The following is a 25,231-nucleotide window of genomic DNA, read 5'->3' on the forward strand; positions in this document are numbered from 1 at the left end:
AAACTTTTTAGAATGACAATAAGAAAGTTGTGCGGTTCAATAATTTTTAAGAAACGTAAAAATACGTTGCCATTTTAAATATTAAATAAAAAATTAATTATTTTACACAAACAATATTTAAAAAAATATATATATATATATATATATATATTTAAACAACTAGTTTTCTTATTTCAGTCCGAGTAATATAATTATTTAGGACATAAATAATAAAACAGTGTTTCCTTTCGAATAAAATTTCACTTTGTCGTCTTGTATTTTATTGCTTTATACTTTTTATATATTTAACAGTTTGCTAATTGGTGGAAAGCAGCTTTGACAAAAATTAAAAGAAAAAATAACAACAAACTGGTAGATCGGTTATGAGCCGAATTTGAGATATTACTAGTTTTCTCTAGATCTTCTTCCAACTGAATTATCAAAGCCTATACTTTTTATTCTTTAAATTGTCTCCCTCAATTGACTATTATTTAATATATAATCCAAGCCTTCAAAGATGTAAATAATCCAGAAACAACAAAGTTATTTGTATTTTTTTCTGGATTTCTATACATTATTTTACTACATTTTGTGTTCTGAACATATAATTGATATTTAATCAAACAATTTACAACTTATTATTGTATTATCCTTTAAAATATTTATTATATAATTCACACAGATGATTTTTATTTAATAATAATAATAATAATAATAATAATAATAATAATAATAATAATAATAATAATAATAATAATAACAACAACAATAATAATAATAACAATAATAATAATTTTTTTTAACTATTTTTTTAACTTGTTTTACACATGTTTTTTTATTAATATGGTTATGATAATACCTGAATAATATAATATTTTATAAGAGCAGAAATGTTGTTTGTCTTGTTTATGATGAAAACAATTGTATATTACGCATAGTAAGATGTGCTTTATATTTTCTATAAATCACGAATATAATCGATTATATATCGATTATATCTTTGACTTTTTGACTACTCCTATTAAATATCGTATATAATATAATAAAAAATTTTCACAATGATATCGTAAAAAAAGCCTAAAATGCTCATATGTTAACAAGTAACTTTCGTATAAAAGCGTACAATTTATGAAACGACGATCGCAACTAAAATATTAAATTTAAAATCATTGTGAAAAGAGTAAACCTATAAACCTATAAAGCATTTTAATAACAATTATTTCAATTCAAATCAGCTATTTATGTTTGATTTGATTCTTTATAATGCTGGGCTGTAATTTAATTAATTAATAATCGCCTTTAAAAGTATTTTAATATATGATAAATTAATATACACATTGCGTATTTATATATAAATTCAAAAACTTCTAAAATAACCGAACTATTTCTATTTATTTTCTATAAAGCTAATAAAGCATACTTCTGATACTTCTACGTCCGTTTTTCTTTTCTTATTTCATTTCTTTCTTTTCGTTTCTATTTTTTTTTTTTTTTTTTTTTTTTTTTTTTTTTTTTCATTTAAATAAAATTTTCTTAAATTAAGATGACACGATTGCTTTTAATGAATTATTTTTATAGCCGCATGAAAAATGCGTAACTCTAATCCTTATATAAGTGTACAATTTAACCCAAGGTCATGTAGAAAATATTTGACTACACGGTTGCGGTGCAGCATACGTTCAATCAATTTCCTGCATAAACAAGTATAAGCATATCTACATATACATAATGACGATGATACACGCCTCAGTAGCGATTAAAATGAAAAAAGGGGACTTTATAGCGTCACTTTTAATTGTTCTTATAGCACGACTGCACACTTGTAAAATATTAAATTCTCACAGTGGCTATTGCAAATCTTGTTAAAATCGAAACGCTCCGCATACATACAGTCTCATGATGTTGTATCGACCAATAAAAATACTTAGCCAAATAAATCGAACATGTGCTAGCAGAAGCATGAAATAAGGAGCCGCATTTACTATTTAAATACGATTTAATAAAGTCTCATTTTTCCATAGTCAATAGCAGGAAAAAAGCATCGTATTTTTATTGCGATTGAAATCGCCGGGCAGCCAATAGCATATAATCCATGCACAGATGTAAGAAGTGTAGGCTCCTTTGATTCGTATGGTTTTGACGATGCGGTTCCTATTAATAAATCATCGTGCGAAACTATCGATAATCAAGCTTATGAAAAAATCAGTTCCCTATTGAGAGGGAAAGAAGTTAGTTGCACCGTGAATGAGCAATACTATGACCAATTTGAATGGAGTTAGGACATTTGTACTCATTGCGATTTTTGTTGTGAGTATACAGAAAGATGGGGTCGATGCAGGAAACGGATGTGCCGGCTATAATATTTACGGTAAGAGATTCACAATGACATTTAAATTTATTTAGACCAGCAGGATGAAGCGGAGAATAATGACTGATCGAGAGCTATTTAGACGCAAATATTCTGGCATAAAGTATTCGTTACATTTAGTTTAGGCAAGTTTACCAAATGTAATTTTATAGCTCAAAATTTATTTTTAAATGAGCAACTATACTAATCCTTATTATTTATCGATTATTTATCTAAATTACGATATTAATATTGTAAAGATGGTAAATTATGCATTGTTTTTTGTTTTTATGTTAAGTCTTAACTATATTATGAAATTGTCCTTGATAATCTCTTGCGTTAATACATTGGTGTATAAATCTATATTTTTCTATTAATCTACAATATTTATTCATTTTTACATTTATTCATTCATTACTTATAATAATACCATTTACAATGTACGCAAACAGATTATTTGAACATATTTCATGTTTTTATAATAAAGTACATTTTCGTTACATTTTTCATTATTTTTATAAATTTTTCATAATTATTCAATTATAAGAAAAGTTTCCTTCCGTTATTTATATTTCCAATTTCATCTCTTATAAAAGAAAAGTCAAAATATAATGTTATTTGTTTTAATTTATGATTGATTAGATGTTTTTTACTACAAATAATGAAATTATAAAGATTAGATTTTTCCCATTGAGGTTCCTTTAAGATATGACGTAAATTTCATTTATATTATATATTAATGCATGACAAATACAAATCACGCATTCATGCTGAAATTTTACGAAAATTTCCTATTACGAAAGTAATTTTTATTTTTTGAAATCTATTTATTTATACTTATGTAATTGAATTACAATACTTTAGGAGGAATTGCAAAGTAACAACCAAATTATTAATTATTATTACACTAACGGCTATGACTCCAATTAAATTAATTTATTCATTTGTTAATCAAATTATCTATTTTAATTTTAAAAAATCAAATTAGGAAATACTTAAATTATGTTATAGCCATTAGATAAATATTATCTGTGCATTTGTAAATAATCTATTGAAATTTGGAAAAATTTGAATAATTATAAAGTTTCATGTTTCGATTGTTCTTTAGATTGAAATTTCAAACTAACGTAACAATTATTAGTGAAATCATAGATATTTAAGTTGTTATAGTTTCTATATTATCAAACCTATTGTTTCATTATTATGTACGAATAAAAAATTTTATAGAAATATACCACAATTCTTAATAACATGAATTAAATTCTTAATATAAACTAAAAATGAATTGATCACAATAAAAATTAAAAAATCATTTTAACGATTGTTTATGTACGTATGAACGAACTTGAACTTTAATTATATTTACATATTTTATATATATATAAGCTTTATTTAATGATTTATGTGACTAGTAGTAATCATTTGAAACAATAAAAAAAGTCAAATTGATATTTAATAGCATAAAAATAAAATATTAGAATTCATTTAAAATAACATTTAATACTTTTCGTTACGTAGCTTTTTATCTTGCTTTTAAAGAATAATATTTAAAAAAAAAAATAATAAATAAATAAATAAAAATGGAAAGCATCCTATAACATTTTTTTCTACATAATATATAATTTGTTATATGGTTATGAATTTAAGCTTATTCACTTTGTAGTTTATCAATCTATTTTATCTCCTATTTATAAATTGTATTATAACTGACATTGATTGATAAAATAAAGATTAATGTTTTTATCTTAAACGAAAAATATTTAATGACCAATGTAGAAAAAATAAATTACATTATTGATTTAGTTTTTCTACTCATTTGATTAATCACATTTATTTCAAGGCAAAAATTTATTCGCCAATGACAAATATTGCTGCAATGATATCAGAACAAACACGAAAATTAATACCATTTTATACTATTTCACGGATTGTATTTAAATCTTTAAATAAGAGTTTGTTTCCATCTGTGGCTATAATAATAAGTAATTTAAGTACATTCAATTATAATGTAAATTATCCTCAAGCATAGGATAATTAATTCTGTGTTAATCATTAAAAATTACATTACTAATTTCATTGTCTTTTTTATTATATAATGACAAATGGTAGTACAATATTATTTTAATATTAACAAATATATAATATCATGAATTTGCCCTGATGGTATAAAATTTTGTTATTGTATCTGCTGCGTAATATATTCCCATAAGTATAAACACTTATGTTAATGTTTATCATAAATCGTATGATATTAGTCATAAGCATTTTATCAGTATATACTTAATAATAAGAATATGTGTAAAAAACTTATATAACTAAGCATAAGATATGAAGCATAAAAATTCTGGTATAAATAAACATAAATAAATATAATAATCGTTATTTTTCAATATTTTTAAATTCAATTGTTGGACTCATCACTTGTCTTATCTAAGACTCCTTTCAACCAAATTTCTTTCATTATAAGCGTCGAATAATGAATTGAAATATAAATTATCCACAAACAAAGTGAAAATACCGACGTCGATTCACTATTAAACTCCAATTCCAATCCTTCGAGCATATTTTAAGTAACCAATATACAAAATAAATGAGTTTTTATTATTTCATTCATAATATCCTCTATTGTCACGATTGATGTATAATGTTTTTGCATCCGATATGTCAAGTATCTCACTGATATTCAAGTCTCTTACTTTAATAACCTTCATATGCTGTCTTTTATCATTAAAATTAACTTTTTTTTTTTTCTTTTTTTTTTTTGTTACATTAGATTGCATCATACTATCAATGTTTATTAGTAATTATTATTATTTTAACATATCTCATTATTAAAGATTATTATGAATATAATTTTCTCCGCTCCTCCATTACTTTTATCATCTCAAATTTCTCGTGCTCTTTCAATCTATTTTGTATACGTGCCATTATACGCATACACATATGTATTCGTGAGTATGTGTTACTAGTCATTTGTAAGATTAATCAATCTTATTTCTCGATTTTTATTCCTTTCTCTATTGTAAAATTCTAATATTCTATTACTATATGTATTTATAGTTAGTAATTTCTTTACTAAATACAACTAAACGTATACGAGTAATTTACACAGTTACCAACTAAAAATTTTTCCTTCGATAATAGAATGATAGGTAAACTATAGGCTAATGACTGTAAATGTAATTATGATTATTTATCTGATTCAAATTTCTTTGTCATTTATGTCGCTAGGAGCTTCTCTTCTTTAAATTGCATTTCATTATGCTCTTCAATTTATGCAAACAATAATTTTTTTTCTCTTTCTTCATCTTATTTCTTAGCGTTCAATTACCGTTCATACACGTCGTGTTGCACAAACTGTGAAAGTGTAATTCGTCATGTAGCAGGACCATTGTGTGTGACACCGTTCAATTGATCATTTAAAACTAATTATCTCCCCGTTTCCACGAACATAACTCTCATTATTGTTTACATATTGTTATTATTGAATAATATAATCGAATAACATGAATTATTATAAGAATACAATAAATAATACGAGTAAAATATTTCTGTATTGAAAGACAATATTTGATACTTTTATTAGTAATTTAATAAGTTTAATCAATTTATTTGTAAGAACTTTTTCATTATAATAACCATATCATACGATTCAATAAAATTTGTTAAAAATTATTAATTAAATTAAATATTTATTATTTCTTCTCGTTTATTTCCATAAGCAATCGTTATTGCTTATCAGTACTAATGTAGTATTTTCATATTTTATAATCTAATGGTGTTTCTTTTTTTTTTTTTTTTTTTTTATTCATTTATTGGTTAAAATTTTTGACGAAGGTATTATAATTAAGATGTAACAATGTAATAATAAAGATTATAATAAATGTGTAGCGCATTATGTTTATGATTACTATTTTAATTGTAGAAATGTGAAAAATAGAATTGTTTAAATGTGAAAAATGTGTGATATGATTTCACAAATATCAAGTTCATGGCTTTTGCTAATTAACTATACACGAGTTTTTAACTGCAATTAACTGTACAGTATCCATATTACTATAGCTACTACTTTTCTTATTGTTGTTTACGCATTTATTATAAACTATTTATTCGTTTGAACAAACTTATGATTTTACCACATTAATTATATTTTACATTATTATCTTTCTATTGCAATTGTTCAATCTTTACCCTTATTTTATTTTATTTTCTCGTATTATGTAGCATAATGTTTAAGTATTTACTGTATTAAAACATTTTTCTCGCTTCCTTTCTACCGTATAACTAATAAATTATTCAAATTACGCGAGGACAAGGTATGTATAATAAAAACACCAATTGTAAAAAAGCAAAAAAATGTTAATATCAATAGGCTCACAATTGTAGAAAGCATTAAACTTAAGATAATTTAAGATTCTACAATCAGTTTCTCGATTGTATTTGTGAATGTACAGATGGTGGAAAATTAAAATTATGTTTTTTGAAGATTTTGAGGAGCACGACCGATGATCGCAAATAACTATTAATAACTAAGCCTGTCAAGCTGATGAACCTTTTACATTAACAGAGCGATGTGTAAGAACATAATTTATGGTCAATGGACGATTCATTGGAAGAGTGGAAGAAATACCGAGGAACGAGTAGGTTAGATCAACTAAATCCTAAATCAACGTATCCTTGCTTTCTGGTAAGAAATCAAATTATTATTAATTTTGGCCTAAGGAAGTCAGCCAACCATTGGCATTGGCATAAGAGGAGATTATAAATAATATATGTGAAACATTATTCGATTAAGGAATATGGAAATTTTCTATAAAATATCTTCCAATAAACTTATCGTCGCAAATTGTTGAATATAACAGCGCATGGATATCGTGAAAAGAAAGAAGAGCGTTGAATAATGAATACATCGTTTGCAATTGCTCCGGAAACAATGAGGGTTCCGAATATATTAAATGTAATAAGCAAAGAAAAAATAGTAACGGAAAACAGTATAAACATTATTTGTAATTAAATAACGGAACACGACGATTATTTTTAAACTTTTATATTGTTATATATTATTTATATTATATATATATATATATATATATATATATATATATATATTAATATAATCGAATTATGGTATTATCGCTAGTGAAATAGTCACAATAAATATTTAACTAATATATTTAACCGTAAATCACATTAGAAAAATTTACTTAATTTATGTATAATGAATCCGAAACTAATACCAATTGTCGATATAATTAATATAAACGTTATTAAAAATTCTACTCGTGTAGAAAAATGAGAGAACCGAAAGAATAATATAATTTATCACATAATTTATATTTTAATATAGCACAAGTTTTAAGCAGAAACATAAGTCAAATCCGCAACAAATTAACTTACGTTGAACTTTGCAAAAATAATTTTCTTTTCCCGATTGAAACGAAGAGCACGTTAGTCGCTAATAAAGTTGCAAAATGTTCGCATCACGAACAAAATTATAATACAAAAAATTATAATAATGCTTATTTGCATTTACATGCTCATTACAAGTTTTATTAAAAATAGTAGATTTTAGTAAAAACGTAGATTTCCAGAGATCGAATAGAGGAATGTGAGAAATCATATCGAACGGTTACGCGTAACTTCCTAAAACTAAGAAATTATGTTAATAAAATTTTCATTCTTAAATGTAGTAGAAACCAAATGATTCGTAAATTATTACTTTTATCCGAAATGCAGGATAAACAAATCAGATTAATTGATTGTCAAAATTATATATAAAGTAGGTGTGGATGGAAATTCCGTATGTTTAAAATTACAAAGGATAAAAGAAGATAAATACTTGCAGATTACAAAATAATAAACATGAAAGTGGTACATTTGTTTTTTTTTTCTTTTCTTTTTTTTTTTTAGACAACATCATATAGATAGTGTATAATCATTCAAAATCCAAGTCTTTCCAAAGCAATTAAATATTCAATGATTTAATAAAAAGTATTAAAAAAAAAAAATCTCGCGCAAAACGTAAACTTAAAATCCTATTATTATGATGTCCAAGATAATTATAGGGCAAAACAATGGCAAACCTATTGCAATAAGAGAATCGACACAATTTGAAAATACCGAGTCAACATTAAAATTGATACCGCACGGCCCTACATATCGTACTTGAAAATCAACGTTTACCGCATTAAGGTATAATAAGCGCACAATCGGGGCAGCGAAATAACTGATATTCAAACTGTCGATCACGACTACGCCTTGAACTGTTTAATGAAGCATTACTTTAGAATTGAAAATAAACAATATCGATAAGTAAAAAAGCGAGCATATTCGAACGTAAAAAATAGTAAAAAATAAACGAGTAATCGGCTAAATAAATGTTGAAAAGTCGGGCTGCTTAAGAAATGTGACTATATAGAGAAAACCGTCGATTTGATACATAAAAGTCTAATAGCATTTAAATATAATTTTCTTCGTAATAAAAAAAATAACATTATGAGATTATTTTATATATATAAACGAGATTTTTTTAATGATGAATTTAATGCGGCGGGTAACTACCATATTTTTGGTTTCCTTCGGGATTCAAGCGAGTCGGGAAAAGTAAAATAAATTTCTTTGGCCCTACAACATATGTATCTTTAGAATTTATACAATTAACTCAAATTTTATTTGAATTTATTGAAAATCAGTGCCAAAGACTTTTATGCCGAAATCAAATAATAACGCTTTAGCGTTTAAAACTATTACAACGTTTGTTCCTGCCAGTGCAAGTACAAATTCAAGCACAACATGCCTACGAAATCAATGGTATCTTACCCAATATTTCTCTACTTCTACATCTACCTACTCTACATCTACATCTACCCAATACTTAAAAGTGTCCAATACCTATTTGCACACGCCAAATTTACGAATACTTATTACGCATAAAAGACTGAAGAACAATGAAATTTAAAGATAAAATAAACTCTTATCAATGAATTATTGTTACTGTCTACTGAAGTTATTAATTTAAAAAAAAATATTAACCCCTAGCGGACTTTAAATTGACGAAAAAACTAGCTAAAAAATAATTTGCAGAGTAAGAAAGAGACTATATATCGATAATGTTATTGTTTAGATTGATATTAAGTATGTAAGTTGTAAATATTAAGATCGCGAGAGATTATTAAGTGGATTATAAAAACTGAGTATCGTGACATTGAAGTTTAATAATAATAAGCTACGAATAATTAAGTGAAGTAGGCCTAAACGAATGAACAATACTTTTTCTTAAGCAAATTGGTAATAACGATAGTGAGCCAAGAATCCTCGACTGTATAAAAGAATATATATATATATATATATATATATATATATATATATATATGAATGTTGGTGTTAGATTGGATTGAAATCGCGTTGAAGAGGAAATTCGAGCGAACCGCGAACTTGACCAGCTGTTCTGCTATAGTTTGTCAATGTCAATTTTGAGAAATGATGAAGTAGAGGCTTCCTCGATGCCTGTATTTAACGGAAAATCTCGGTTGTTTGTTGTCGATTGAACAATCTGCCAAAATGGAATTCGATACGGATCAAGTCACAGCATGAGAAATTTGAGTAACGACGCGTCAATGGAGCGAGGCAACAGAGAAATTAGCAGAAAATTCGAGCCCAAGGATGCATATAAATGTATGCGAATTCAATAATGGGAACGAAATTATCATTATCGTCATGAATCTTTATTTGGCTATATTATATATATATATCTGGAGAATAAATGATAAAAATTCTAATTATTTCATTAATTTAATAGGTAATGTATGTATAAATCGGTATGTATATGCCGTGTATGATTGTCGGTATTGGTATTTGCAAAACATTTGAATATTATGGCATCATGTATTTGCATAATATGAATTGTCGTTATTTGCATGCATTTGATAAATAAAATGTTATTTTATTGTCGTTTATATTTTATGGTTCTTTTATTTGACATTAATTGAAGTAATGGTTAATATAATAATTGTTCAATTAATTCTATAATTATATCACGAATTTTTAGATTCGATTATGACCGATTTCATCAAATCATTTCTGTCTGCAAAGAAGATAAACCTAATAAGCATTTTAAATTGAATACTCTGAATTTTTGTTATTAATATTTTCATGATTATTGTCAATAATAAAGGCATACAGCCGTTATATGCTTAATCTCCCGACACTTTCACATATATTTGTCTGTGCATGCAAGTGTCACATATTGTAACTATCATGTATTTCCGCTTATATTTACAGAAGCTGAACCAATCGATACGTAGTTTCATTGCTTACTTGATTCTCACTTTTCACATTATTTTCTTATGATTTTGATTTATTTTCGAAAGTGCGGGTGTATCTATATTAAAATATCATCTACGTTAGTTGACTAAAATATGTCATTACTCGTTTCATCTTAAGAAATTTCGTTTGAATCGTCTGAAAATCTCTCGATACTTTTCCATTAATACTATTTATGTTTAACGTCAAGCAATAATGATAGTAAATCCCTTATTTGGCTTTAAATATTTTACATCGACAACCTTAATCGATTATTTTTGCAAATGCATCCGGAACTTATACAACTTGAGCGTTCGTATAGTATCAGCCATTGTCGCGGTTTTGCGGATAAAGAAAATTTACCCATTTTCATTTATTCATACATTGCATTTGTACATCGTGCATCATGCCTGCGAATAATTGCAGGTGCTGTCCTACATATCGATGTAAATGTAGTCGATGTAACAGCGTACAATTGTATTAAGGTCGCGCGAGCGTATGCATTTGAAAAATTACTGCCATTATAGCCAAATATTTTACATACTGCTGTATGAAAATTATTCTTTATTCATGTTTGTTTGTTTGTTTGTTTGTTTTTTTTTTTTTTTTTTTTTTTTTTTTTTTTTTTTTTAATGTATTATTTAACAGCGTTAACTAAAATAAAGACAGCTAATGGTTATTTTCCAGCTGTTTTTAGATACAACGTATTTATTTAATTGTAGGTGATGCGACACTTCTGCCGTGCCAATTTATTATAAAATAGTAACAAATATATTTTGTTCCTAGTTGAATAAAGACAATTTTATTTTAAACGTAGATTATTATTATTATTATTATTATTATTATTATTATTATTATTATTATTATTATTATTTGATGCTACAAAGAGGAATTGCCACAATGAAGGTGATAAAAAGAAGCGAATAAGCAAACTTGTTCAACAGACTAATTGGACGTATTATAATCATCGATATTACATTTACACAATCGCATATGATTTTTTGTTTCATATACTATTTTATTAATGCATTGATTCATTATATTTTCAGACTTCGATCATTACATTGTATTATATTGCATTATATAAAGTACCATCGAAATCAATCTGAATATATCATATAAATATCATTATTATACGGCTTTGCAACAAATTTCACTAATATATACAGATACTGAAATCTCATACTAATTCAATATTACCTGTTACCGTAACAAAATCTTTATACACGGAAACCAATATCTTTAGACCATCGCATTTTGTAAATTCTTTTTTTTTTTAGCTCTTAAATAATATAATTTTCTAATTATTACGGTTCCAATTGAGGAATTCATTCGAAAACGTGAATCGTTTATGTATTTCTACGTATTATTTTGTTAATGAATATAATTTTTCATATAAATTTTTGTATTACTTTATACGTTACTCCGTCCGCGTTATTAATTTACTTAATGAGGAATATTGTCTTAAGAGGCTAAAAACTTCTGATTTTAATGAACTTTATGTTATTTTTCTTTTAATAAGCTTAACGAAATGTTTTTTTGTTTTTTTTTTTTAATTGTGTACTTAACACATTTAATTATTTTCAATTTTATTTTCCATACTGTATTCTGTTCTACCTGTAGTTTCGAAAGCTTTCAAATTATAATAAAATATTCGCGCAATTTTCCGCTTTTTGACGATGAAACAACCAAATTATTATTAATTACTCGTATATAGTTTGTGATAGTATTTTCGGCAATTTAAATTACCTTACACTTTTAATGTTAGATGACTTTATAAATTTCTGTCTGGTTATATTATCATATTATATTATAAAAAGATAATTTCTATATACGTTTTTTTTTTTTTTTTTTTTTTTTTAAGCATTAAAGAATCGGATAACTTTTAAGAAATTTCGAAGTTTCATTGATCATGATCATGGAATTTAATATCATTAAATGAAGTTAATTCTTTATTTAAGTTTATGCACTGTGCACAGATCTCGTCGAGTACAAACTCATTCCGAGTCACTTCACATTTTGAGAATAAAATGCATCATTCTATGATCCTTTACTATGATACTTCGAATAAACTTGTCGGATTGTAAATTTTACAATACTCTTAAGGTATTGCAATTAATTGAATAATCATTGAACTTTTAACATTAGTTTTAATTATTTTAGCATCTTAACTCTTTTGAAGCTCTAAAATACTTTATATTCTACTCTTTGATTGATGAACATTTTCTCATAGAAATCGGCCTTCATTCATAATTTTATTAATAGCTTATAAGTATACGTTAATTTTCTAATTACATTAGCTCCCATTAAATTATTATCTATATAAATGAAGTTGTTTAATGAGTTTTTCTGTTATAGGAAACTCAATTTTCATACAATCAACAAGTTACAGATGAGTTTAGACAGTAACAAAGGGCTGCCGTGTTCTACGTTTAACAGTGGTTCTGTATTAAATTGATACAGATTCGTTTCCAGTTTGTATTCTCAATAAAACTCTAATGCCGACGTTCATTTGTCTATAATTTACGTAAAATCGTAAAATCTTAAAAGAAATTAAAATTATTTTGTTGAACCATTTAGCTATCGATCATTAATCAATGAAATTTCTATTTTTACTACAATGCACAAGTAAACTCGAGTGATTTTTCTTATTTCTCACTAATATAATTAATTTATAATTACATAATGAAAATTGTGTAACAATTCGAAATCTCATTAGATTCAATATATTCGTTTCATAAGCTTATAATAGTTACTCTCTAATTGGAGTAAATATAATTATTTCTCTTTTAATTATTAAGAAACAAAATATTGCATTAAATGTAATTCGTCGTGTACAATTGATATCTTATTAGATGATAATTTAGACCTTTAAATAAATCTATCGTTAGTAAATATTTCCATATTTCTATTCTATATTTATTCTCTTGTAATAATGTATAGATTTTTCATGTGCACTTATCCTCGAATGTTACATTATCTTTCAACATTGTTCGAATAACTGAAATTTAATTTTCTTCATCAATGGAATCTATAAATAAAAAACAGTGTTTCGTCGTTGTTCATTATCAGCTCTTCCAGAAATTTTTTCAGCTCAATTTTCTTTTATAAATTTTATACTACACGCATTAGGTGATATTGGTGTTAACTAATATTTGTACGAAATCATAAAATAATTCAATTTCCAATTAAAGTTTTAATCACGATAGGCTTATAAAATTCTAGGCCGACAAAGGTTATACTTTGCGGAATTTTTAATTAATTTTTATCAATAATTCGGCTTCGTATATTGTTATACACGTGCAATAGATAAAGAATTTTTGACGCACCAACAAATTTTTTTATATCGATTGCATAGTTAATCGGTATTTGCATTTTTATTCATTTATCTATAAGTAAATTAATAATTATATGTGCAATTATAGGGCACTTTTTAACCGTAATTTCGACTGTTATTTGAAATTTCGTATGCTACGATGTACTTACATAAGCACTTTTATTAAAATATCTCTATTATTATCAATACCATAAGTAGAGTTTTATCATCGATCGTAGGATGTAAAAGAAATTGGTCTTGCTACGTTATTCAAGGTGTCCTTTTCTCTTGTACTGATTATTGCGATGACCATTATTTAAGCTATTATTGTTGTAATTTTATTAAATTAATTGTTTTGTATATAGAAAAATTTTTTATTTCTATTTATTCACATAAAATATTTTTTGAAATTTTAAGGCATTACATTTATTACTACTTATCCAAATAAATTATAAAAGTTTATAAGGACAATTTTTTATTAAAAACATAATTGGTACAATAACATACTTTTTTTACATAAGTTATCTGACTTTTTAATAATAGCGATTCACGTAATTATCCGAATAAAAAGTTTAAAAAAAAAAAAAAAAAAAAAAAAACCGTTTCATTATAATTATTAAATTAAACACCGTTTTTATAGGAATCTTAACAACAACGCAATTATGAATACAAAGTTTTAATAACTTTCTACAGCTACATCATAATTTTCTAATTAGATTTTTTTTTTTTAGACGACTACTACTATTGTACTTCATCATTTAAGCATGATTACAAATAATGAAGTTTTGAAATATAAACAGATTGTGATTATTATTAATGAATGGCAAAACTTTTACTATTTCTCCGATCTCCGGTTAGTGGTTATTAAATTCGTGCGTGTAATTAATCTTTTGATTTTGTATTTTCGATTTATGTTGAAAATTTATTTTAAATCAATCTCATTCTCAATCTATGTTATAGTTAATTAAAATCTTTTGAAAAATTTATACAGATCCTATTTTTAAATGACTTTCTGAAAACAAATTTTTCAATTAGTTGTAGACCGATAACGACATTAAATTTTTCCATAACTTGATGAAAAAACCAATGATAACGACATGATTAAATGACAAAATTTTAGAAATATTAACAAATTTAAAGAAATAATGCAGTCATGTTTGTATACTAATTTTATTCTGAATGTGATTTTTAATTTTAGCATAAATAAATAATAATCAATAAATAAGTTTGGTGAATATATAAAAAAATTAAAAATAAAACAAAATAATTCCTTAACAAACTCTTCTCAACTTAATAAATGTTTTAAAATGAAAATTGTTTATATTTATTCAATTTTCGTATTATATTGGTATTATATTTATCATTATTAAAAATTATGGTATTATTTACTAACACGATATGTTAATAAAATTATAATAACGTGATACTCTATAGTAATAAAGTTCGTTCATACGTCGAAAAATTTGGCGAAGATTATTTATTTTTAATTTACATAGATATAAATAATTTTAAATAAAATTTCATTTTTGATATACAAAATTACCATATATAAAAATATAAATACAATCCGATAACTTCGAATATTATTAAAGTTACTCAACCATTACGGAACATGCGTCTATTTATTTTTTTCACAGTGATCTAAGATTATCATTCATAACATTTCCCATTATGATATGCAATAGTACTTGGTCCAACTTAAGTAATATATCATATTAATTTTGACACGATCTTAAACTATAAAAAAAAAAAAGAAGCAATAGTTCATTAAATATTAAATATACAATTGATATCGAATAAATATTATTCGACTGTTCGATAATTATACTTCATGTGTATTGGCCACATTAGTTTTTTTGTTTACATACAAAACTTCCTTTGTAATATTGATAATAGTAATAATCTCATGAAATTATACTTAATACCAATATTTTCATTTGCTCGATAAACTTCACGTGCTTGTTAAACAATACAATTTTTTCGTGTTCTTTTACAGATAATAATGGGTTATCATGCAGCATCAAAAATGAGATTGTCAATCACCATAATTATTTGCGACAGCAAGTGGCGAATGGATTAGTCAATAATCAACCTCGAGCTGCTAATATACAACAAATGGTAATATATATCTAATGGGTATTTTTGTTTAAAAATGAATTTGAAAGAGACAAGAGCAATTTATTCATGTACGAAGCAAATATATATTTATATCACATTGCTACGAGAATCAATATATTTTTTAATCATAGACATCAAACTACGATCGTGAATGCATTGATAAAGCAAATTTGTCTCTTTAAATATTATCATTGTTTTGATGAACTTTAAATTACAATTTGTTTAATACATTTTCAGTGAAAGCTGACTATTGTCAGTGAAAAATAATATATTTATATATATATATATATATATATATATATAAAATATGTACATTAAAACATAAGAATACGTATATTTAATATTTAATACATAAATTAATCGTAAAATATTAAAAATTGAAAATTAAAAATAATTTAATATTTTAGTTGGTTACATGTATATTAATAAACATTATTGTATTTATAAATCTATTATAAATAATAGACAAATTTTATATTGATAATTTTATTTTTGGTTTTTACTTTTTTTTTTTTTTTTTTTTTTTTTTTTTTTTTTTTATTAATCTTCAATTTATAGAATACAATAATTTTATTTCCGTACTTTTATAAGATGATAGTTATTTTATACAAAAACTTTTCTTTTGATAATATTGATGAAAGCAACAACAAAGAAAAAACTTTATTTAATAGATTACATTTATAATTATTTCGTTCGTTAATGTTCAATATCCTTCGTAAGGGAGAAAATCATTTTTCATAATGCCAAAACAATATACGAGGTTCGGTATATAAATTTCACTGACTAATACATAATTATAATCAAAAGCGTTAAAATTTTCGTACGATGTACTAAACAATATATATAAAATTACTAATTTACTCGAAAATAAAATCAATCCGCTATAGCAGTAGTACATTATTTAAGAGCCGTTAATTAATAAATTTTGGTACAAGATAATTTATAAATTTATAAAATATCTAAATTATTTATTCGTCTATTGATTTATTTTTCTCATATTATCATCAATAATAATAAGATAATAAAATTTGTGGTCTCCGAAGATATAAAAAATAAAATAATTTTTATTTAAATATAAACTTTGCTAATTTTACTAATTTTTTAATATATTATTGATTGAAAATCGTAGATTGACGGAATAATAATTATATGATGTTTTTCTCAATTTGTTATGCTCAACGAGAAACATATTTGATTTTAAAAATAATGTAAAATATAATCTTATCCAATCTTATTGAAGAATATATTTACATTTATGACATTGATAGAATAATGTCATTTTCTTTCAAAACATATATCGACAACTCATATTATCAAATAAATAATGTATAATATAGATTTTAAGCACTCAATATTCTATATAATATTATTGTCAATAATTTCAATTAATTTTATAAATAAGCTCCCTTTATAACTTATATTTGAGAAGGTTGGAGTTATCCGTTGAATCAAAATATTTTTTAATGCTAAGTAATTTAGTTTATTTATTTTTGCATCCTACTTACAAATTATCACTTCGTTCGTAGAGATAAAGTAAATTAAACATTTTTTTTTTCATAAAAATATGCAATGTATTAAAAATTATTGTTAATACTTGTTAAAATTAATAGATTTAAATCATTTTCAAATGCCACCAGTATAATAAATCACTAAAGTTAATAAATTATCTAAATATGTACACGATACAGTATTTATTTAATATAATCATGGATATTTACCAAAACCATTGAACAATATATCTTGCGTTAGGTATTTCCTTATTGTCGCCAAGTTGAAAAAAAAGTTAATAAATTTGTAAATTTGTAAATTAGAAGAAGCGATTGACAATTAACTTCCGGAAATGAAATTATATAACTTTTACTGATCTTTCAAGACAGTGTAAATATATTATATATTAAAAAAAAAATTTGTTGATTATGCTTTAGACATTATTAATAGTAATTGTACAGATATTTCATTACTAATCATTGAAAGTCATCTCTCGATTATTTTAAGATATATTAGTTACTATTTGTTTTGTTCTTATGAATGTGAACAATAATGGTCCTGTAGATCAAAAATAAAGATTATCTTCTTCGAAAGTTAATAAAATAGGAAGACAAAATTGAATAAAATTAAAATTGTTTATTCATAAAATATAATTTTGGTTTCGTTTTTAAATACTAATTTATCTCAGCACAATTTTTTGCCAACGTATAACAATAAAATTATTTTGAATATTTGAAAAACGTGTAAATAATTAAATATCGTAAGTCTATTTATTTGACAAGGATTTCAACAAAACTTTACCCTAATTGTTTCTACAAATTGGAAAATAAAATTTACTTATAACGAATGGGATTTCATAATGAAAGATTTAGCATGTGCAGTTATTCAGTTTTCTGTAATTACAACAAGAAAAAAATAATTTTTACGGCTCAAGTACTGGGACGAGGAGCTGGCCAAAGGAGCCCAACAGTGGGCGAATCAGTGCACCTTCGAGCATAACAGCAACGCGGATAGAAGAGATGGTGGGTATATTGTCCCAAAGCAATTTTCACACACTCTCTCTCTCTCTCTCTCTCTCTCTCTCTTTCTATCTCTATCTCTCTCACTCTCTCACACACGCGCGCGCACTGACTCTCCCGTATAAACATTTAATACAATTTTTTTTAATGTATCAATTCGACAAATTGTTTTTTATTAACCAACAGGGAGATTCTCAGTCGGTCAAAATATTGGAGAAACAATGATGTCAGGCAGCCCGGAGAAGGTCAAACTTATAGAATTTACTAAACAAATAACTAATTGGTTCAATGAGTTCAAAATGTACGTGTTCGGAAAAATTAATTATGAAAATTATTCAAATACTGGACATTATACACAGGTAAAATTTTTACTCATAATTCAAATTAAATATATTATAAATATTCAGTCATTGCTTAATTAATTAAAGATATATTTACTTATACAAGATATTGCACTAACGTTAATGTTAATGTTTTTTTTTAACCTCTCATTTTATTGAATATATAGATTTAATTATATTAATAAACTTTATAAGTATAAATTTGGCACAATTATAAATTATATTTACAAATTAAAAAAAAAAATCTCTCTTATAGATTGAAGTAATCGTTACTATCACACATTTATATTTTATAAAAATATATTATTAACAAGGATCTTTTAAACATGTGTAAGTTGTTTAATGAAAACTGTATGTAATAAAATATACAATTTTTCAAATAATACATTCGTTTATAAAATTTGTAATTTATTATATTTATATTAATATTAACATTAATTGTTTATAATATTCTATGAAGACGTGTGTGGGAGAAATTTTTATCATGTAAAACTTTCTATAATTTTTTATCGAACTTTGAGATGCTTATCAGAATTCTTTCGCATACTATTTTATAATATGTGCTCTACAAAAATGCGACTTCCTTAAACTTTTACACTTTTCAGAATTTCGAAACTTTATTCATAACAGATCAACCTTAGATTGCTCTGAACATACAACTTTCACGGCTTACTTTATGGACATCTGAATTAATCTCAATCATAAATCTGTATAAGCTATTTACCATTTCAAATAAAAAAATTATTTTGATATCATATAAATTTAATAGCTTGAAAAATTGCCAACGTATCATTACAAATGTTCTACGCTTATTTATCAAAATTATCTTAATTCTCATTCCATTTTTTTTTTTTTTTTTTTTTTTTTTTTTTTTTTTTTTTTTTTTGTTTTTTTTTTGAAATTTTAAAGTATACATAATAAATGGCTATCTTATTGGTTACATAATATTCAATATTACTAAAAATCCGGAAAATATGCTCTTATTAGTTTAAATTTTTATTTATTCCTGCTAAGGAAAATATCTTTTCGTAATTAAAAATTTAGCTATAAATACATTCCGGTGTTTAAGTTTGAAGATTTTTTTATTAAAATCAAATTGACTTGTCTCAATTTTTTTGTTATTATTGATAAAGCATAAATATGATGTTTGAAAATTTTAGTTAATAATAAATGATAAAATAATGATAAATAACAGCAATGAAAGATATTAAAAATTGGTAAAATCTTTATATAAAAAATATTTTAATGTTTAATGAGAGATTATTAACCGTTTAAAAAATGAATTAAAGAATAAATTGTACAAGAATAAATTGTAGAATCAAATTAAATAATAATCTTGTATATTCCAAAATGAAGGAAATGTAAGCTGTTTTATATATAAAAAAAAAAAAAAAAAAAAAACAAGAACTTGGCCACAAAAATGCAAAGAAAATGAAAATATTTGTTAACAATTATAACATCTAACTATTGAAAATTCATAACCGATCGCTGATTAGTTTTAAAATTTTTTAAAGTAAATTTAATCCTGTCATTTTTTTAGTATTAATATGGACAATTATTATAAAAAAAATCTCTTGCATTAATAACAAATAATAAGTTTTCTCTCAATTATTTCTATGACGAACGAATTAATTGTGAAATTATCCAATATAAGTAGCAGTTTATAATTACTTATTATCAAAGAAATTGCATAACATCTGAAATTCCAAAAAACTATGCAGCCCATTGAAAGAATAGAAAGTTTCTTCAGATTCAAATTATATCGTTTTATTTGTAATTTAGTTATACTATTTTTATGAAAGTCATACATTAAATTTTCATCTGACATTTAATATTCTTACGTAAACTGAAAGTTATTCTTCTTTTTTAATATTATTTAAAAGTCAAGCTATTTTATGAAAACACAATATTTTAAAAACTCGAATGAAATGAAGAAGATTATCTAATTACAATATTATTTATAATTTATGGATATATTACTAAATTTGTGAATTAATTAACAAAATTTCAAAAGTTCAAAAATTTATAAAAGAATAATTCAAAATTACAGATAATTTTATCACCGACTTTCTAAAACAATTATGTTATAATAAATATTCTACATTATACAATGTTATTATTAAATTAGTTTATTAATGTACGAAAAACGCTTTATCTTGTAAATAAAATCAATATTCTGGTAGAAGAAAAGCATAAATTTAATTTAAGCTCAACATTCTTATATAATATAACTTTTTTTTAAATTTTAATCTCTATTTGATCATAATTTATCATATTAAATATTAATTAATTGTAAGAAAATTTTTTAGAACATTCTGTAGGTTCGTTTGAATTGATGAAGTTATTTAACTATTTATAATTATTACAGGTAATTTGGTCAAGCACTTACTTGGTAGGATGTGGATACATTCGTTACAGTAAGCCAAACGATATGGTTAATAAATTTTACGTCTGTAATTATGGTCCAGCGTGAGTATGTTTTTTTTTTCTTATACTGGGTAATTTGAATTTATTAATTAATGTAGAGTAAATTATATTATATTAAATCGCGATAGTTCGAGTCTATGTTAATTTTCGATCTCAATTATTAAATACAATTATCAATGCAATGATATATTTTCCAGTGGTAATAATATAAACAATCAGCCTTATAAAGTTGGGAATACCTCATGTGGTGGAAATTTGGTGAAATCAACTCAGTATCCCGGACTTTGTAGTGAGCAATCAAATATTCTAATTATTTTGAAAAATTATATTCGTTAAACCTTAATTACATAATAAACTTCTATTTTTTATTATACTTATTTAATAATAACACCATCGTAGAATATATTCTCCATATACGTGCCAACTAAAAGTAATGATTTTTCTAAATAGGAAATCACCTGATTCTTTAAGAAAAATAATATTACATAATTATTAAGATTCCTATATTCTAAATGATAATTTAAATGATGCATGAAAAAATCAATATCTCATGCCCTTGTAATATTTAATCATTAATAACTTAAAATTTGATAATACGTTATAGCAAAAACTATATTAAATATATTCACAATATAAGGAATAATAGATTCATCAGACACATGTGATTAAAACATTTAGTTATAAATTTATGAAAAATGTGAATATAAAGCATTTTACAATAATAATAAATTATTATCGATACTTTTAATAATATAAGATTATTATACTTTTTTATGTATACAATTAATTGTAAATTTTTAATAATATTCTAATAATTTAAAAAAAAAAAAAAAGGTATAAAAAATCCAGTGACGGATGCTTGCACTCCCAACAACGAAACAAAAAATTCAAACTTAAACAATATGTCATCAAATTTGCAAAACTCAGAAATGCAAGACAATAATAATAATAATCAAAAAACAAATATAAACATACATGTGAACCAGAACAACATTCCTAATGGAAATTCATTGGAAACACTCAAAGATGATAAGGTTGCAGAAAATAACAAAACGAATAATAATAACCAAGAAAACTCGAACGGTAATATGAAAGAAAATAAGAATAACGTTTTAATTGCCATCTTGAATAAGCTTAAACTTATAAGTTCGTTAATGAAAATTAACGGAAGACTGAATAAATTTAAAAATATATTTAAAAATATATTTAAAAATAGTAATAAATCGAACATTAATAATAACTTCGAAATCTTAAATAGTAATCCGAATGAAAATATGAGTGACGTTATGAATGAAAACCCGAATGAATATAAATTTGTAAATTCGTTAAGCACTATTAAGAAAATACCGAAAACAAATAATCGCTATTTTAAACTATTTTTTAATAGTAGAAAAAATGAAAATATGAATGACTTTAGAACCAGTACTTGGAATAAATTTAAAACTCCAAGTTCGATAAAGAGTAAAAAAAAAAAACAGTAATATTTAACTATCATAATTTTGGAGCATTTGGAAATGAAAGGAATTTGATTCATAAGCACGGAATCCTTCAACGTAGTATGAATGGATTAAATACTATTAACGAACGATCGAACACAGTTACAGATTACAATTTGCGAAAATTTGGAAGGGAATGGACGCTTAGACATTACAATGGAAATACCAAGGAGAATATGGATGGAATGAGTCATTCCCATGGAAGTGCGATGAAGAGTATAGTTGGAACGAGTCACTCACATGGAGGTGCCAGGAAGAGTATGGGCGGATTGAGTCATTCACATGGTGGTGCCGTGGAGAATTCGAAAGAAATGAGTCATTCACATGGAGGTGCCGTGGAGAATTCGGATGGAATGAGTCATTCACATAGAGATGCCGTTGAGAATTCGGATGGAATGAGTCATTCCCATGGAGGTGCCGTGGAGAATTCGGATGAAATGAGTCATTCACATAGAGATGCCGTTGAGAATTCGGATGGAATGAGTCATTCCCATGGAGGTGCCGTGGAGAATTCGGATGAAATGAGTCATTCACATAGAGATGCCGTTGAGAATTCGGATGGAATGAGTCATTCCCATGGAGGTGCCGTGGAGAATTCGGATGAAATGAGTCATTCACATAGAGATGCCGTTGAGAATTCGGATGGAATGAGTCATTCCCATGGAGGTGCCGTGGAGAATTCGGATGAAATGAGTCATTCACATAGAGATGCCGTTGAGAATTCGGATGGAATGAGTCATTCCCATGGAGGTGCCGTGGAGAATTCGGATGAAATGAGTCATTCACATAGAGATGCCGTTGAGAATTCGGATGGAATGAGTCATTCCCATGGAGGTGCCGTGGAGAATTCGGATGAAATGAGTCATTCACATAGAGATGCCGTTGAGAATTCGGATGGAATGAGTCATTCCCATGGAGGTGCCGTGGAGAATTCGGATGGAATGAGTCATTCCCATGGAGGTGCCGTGGAGAATTCGGATGGAATGAGTCATTCCCATGGAGGTGCCGTGGAGAATTCGGATGGAATGAGTCATTCCCATGGAGGTGCCGTGGAGAATTCGGATGGAATGAGTCATTCCCATGGAGGTGCCGTGGAGAATTCGGATGGAATGAGTCATTCCCATGGAGGTGCCGTGGAGAATTCGGATGGAATGAGTCATTCTCATGGAGGTGCCATGAAGAGTACGGATGGAATTAGTCATTCTCATCTCAATACCGTGGAAAATATGGATGGAATTAGTGATTACCATGAAAATAATACCACGGATAATATGGATGAAATACATGGGAAAACAGAGAAAAATGCTTGGGATATACACGGGCACTCAAAAAAGAATAAAACTAACATTATGAAAAAGGTTATGCATGAAAAGTCAAAAGTAACAGAAGTTAAACATCCGAATGAAAATAAAAACACCGCGGGGGATAGTAACAATATAAAGATTGAAAAAGATAATACAGATAACTGGAAAAAACTTAAGATTCAATATCCGAATAATATTAAAGATAAATATAATGATCTTAAGATTGAAAATCATAATACAGAAATTGAAAGTCAAGAACAATTAAATTCAGACATTTGTTCGGATGACTCTGAAAGTGAAAGTGATCAAAGTTGTATTGAAACCGTTCCTAATATATGTGGTTTAATAAATATAATAATAGATAAAGAATACATAAATAATTTAAGACGCCATTGTGATTTAAAAACATGTTGTAAGTAGGTGTTGTTAGTAAAAATATATTTAAATGATGAAAATTGAAAATGAGTTGTATATTTTTATTAATAACAGATTTTTGGAAATTACCATACTGATTTTAATGGTATTTCAGTTGCATTTCACAATAAAGAAAATAATAAACATTCTATAATTATGCAAAATATGTATTTTTTATTTTTGATACAATTGATCGAATTCCTTTTTTAGTATCGATCGATATAGATAGATCGATGAAAAATAAAAATCAATTATGTTGTAAATAATTCGCATGATTACAGTAATTATATTCGTTTTTTTTTTAAAGGGAAAAAAGTTAAAAAAAAGAATCAATAGACCTATTTTCGACAAGAGTCTTAATCTTTATACATTTTCTTCTTCAACTTGTATACGTTGGATAATTACGGGAAAAATATATTATATCACGTATCAACATTCACATGAATTTATAATTGATTGTATAAATAATTAATTTATCGTCAAAAAGTGCATATAATTTTGCTGAGATGCAATTTTGTTGAAACAAAAAAAAAAAAAAAAAAAAAAAGAAAAAGAATAATAATGATAATTTTATGTTTGCTTTATCTTACAATTTATAGTGACTTTAAATTCAAATTACTCATTCATATAATAATGAATAAATGACAAATATATTTTTATACGCAACGTCCATAAAATTAT

At 25.2% G+C, this 25,231-nt stretch overlaps 1 protein-coding gene across 1 annotated transcript; it reads left to right on the forward strand.

Annotated features, from left to right (window-relative positions):
* The first annotated feature begins 1,826 nt into the window (after window positions 1-1,826).
* LOC105362731 (GATA zinc finger domain-containing protein 14-like) lies at window positions 1,827-24,401 on the forward strand. The gene is made up of 9 exons (XM_011500218.1): window positions 1,827-2,347; window positions 15,940-16,061; window positions 18,484-18,571; window positions 18,755-18,927; window positions 21,278-21,378; window positions 21,534-21,625; window positions 22,171-22,419; window positions 22,935-24,211; window positions 24,378-24,401. Exons 1-9 carry the CDS (start codon window positions 2,224-2,226, stop codon window positions 24,399-24,401), a joined length of 2,250 nt encoding a protein of 749 aa, XP_011498520.1. The 5' UTR covers window positions 1,827-2,223.
* Window positions 24,402-25,231: the final 830 nt, after the last annotated feature.

Source organism: Ceratosolen solmsi, unplaced genomic scaffold, assembly GCF_000503995.2.
Source record: "Ceratosolen solmsi marchali unplaced genomic scaffold, CerSol_1.0 scaffold41, whole genome shotgun sequence".
Taxonomy (NCBI): Eukaryota; Metazoa; Arthropoda; class Insecta; order Hymenoptera; family Agaonidae; genus Ceratosolen; species Ceratosolen solmsi.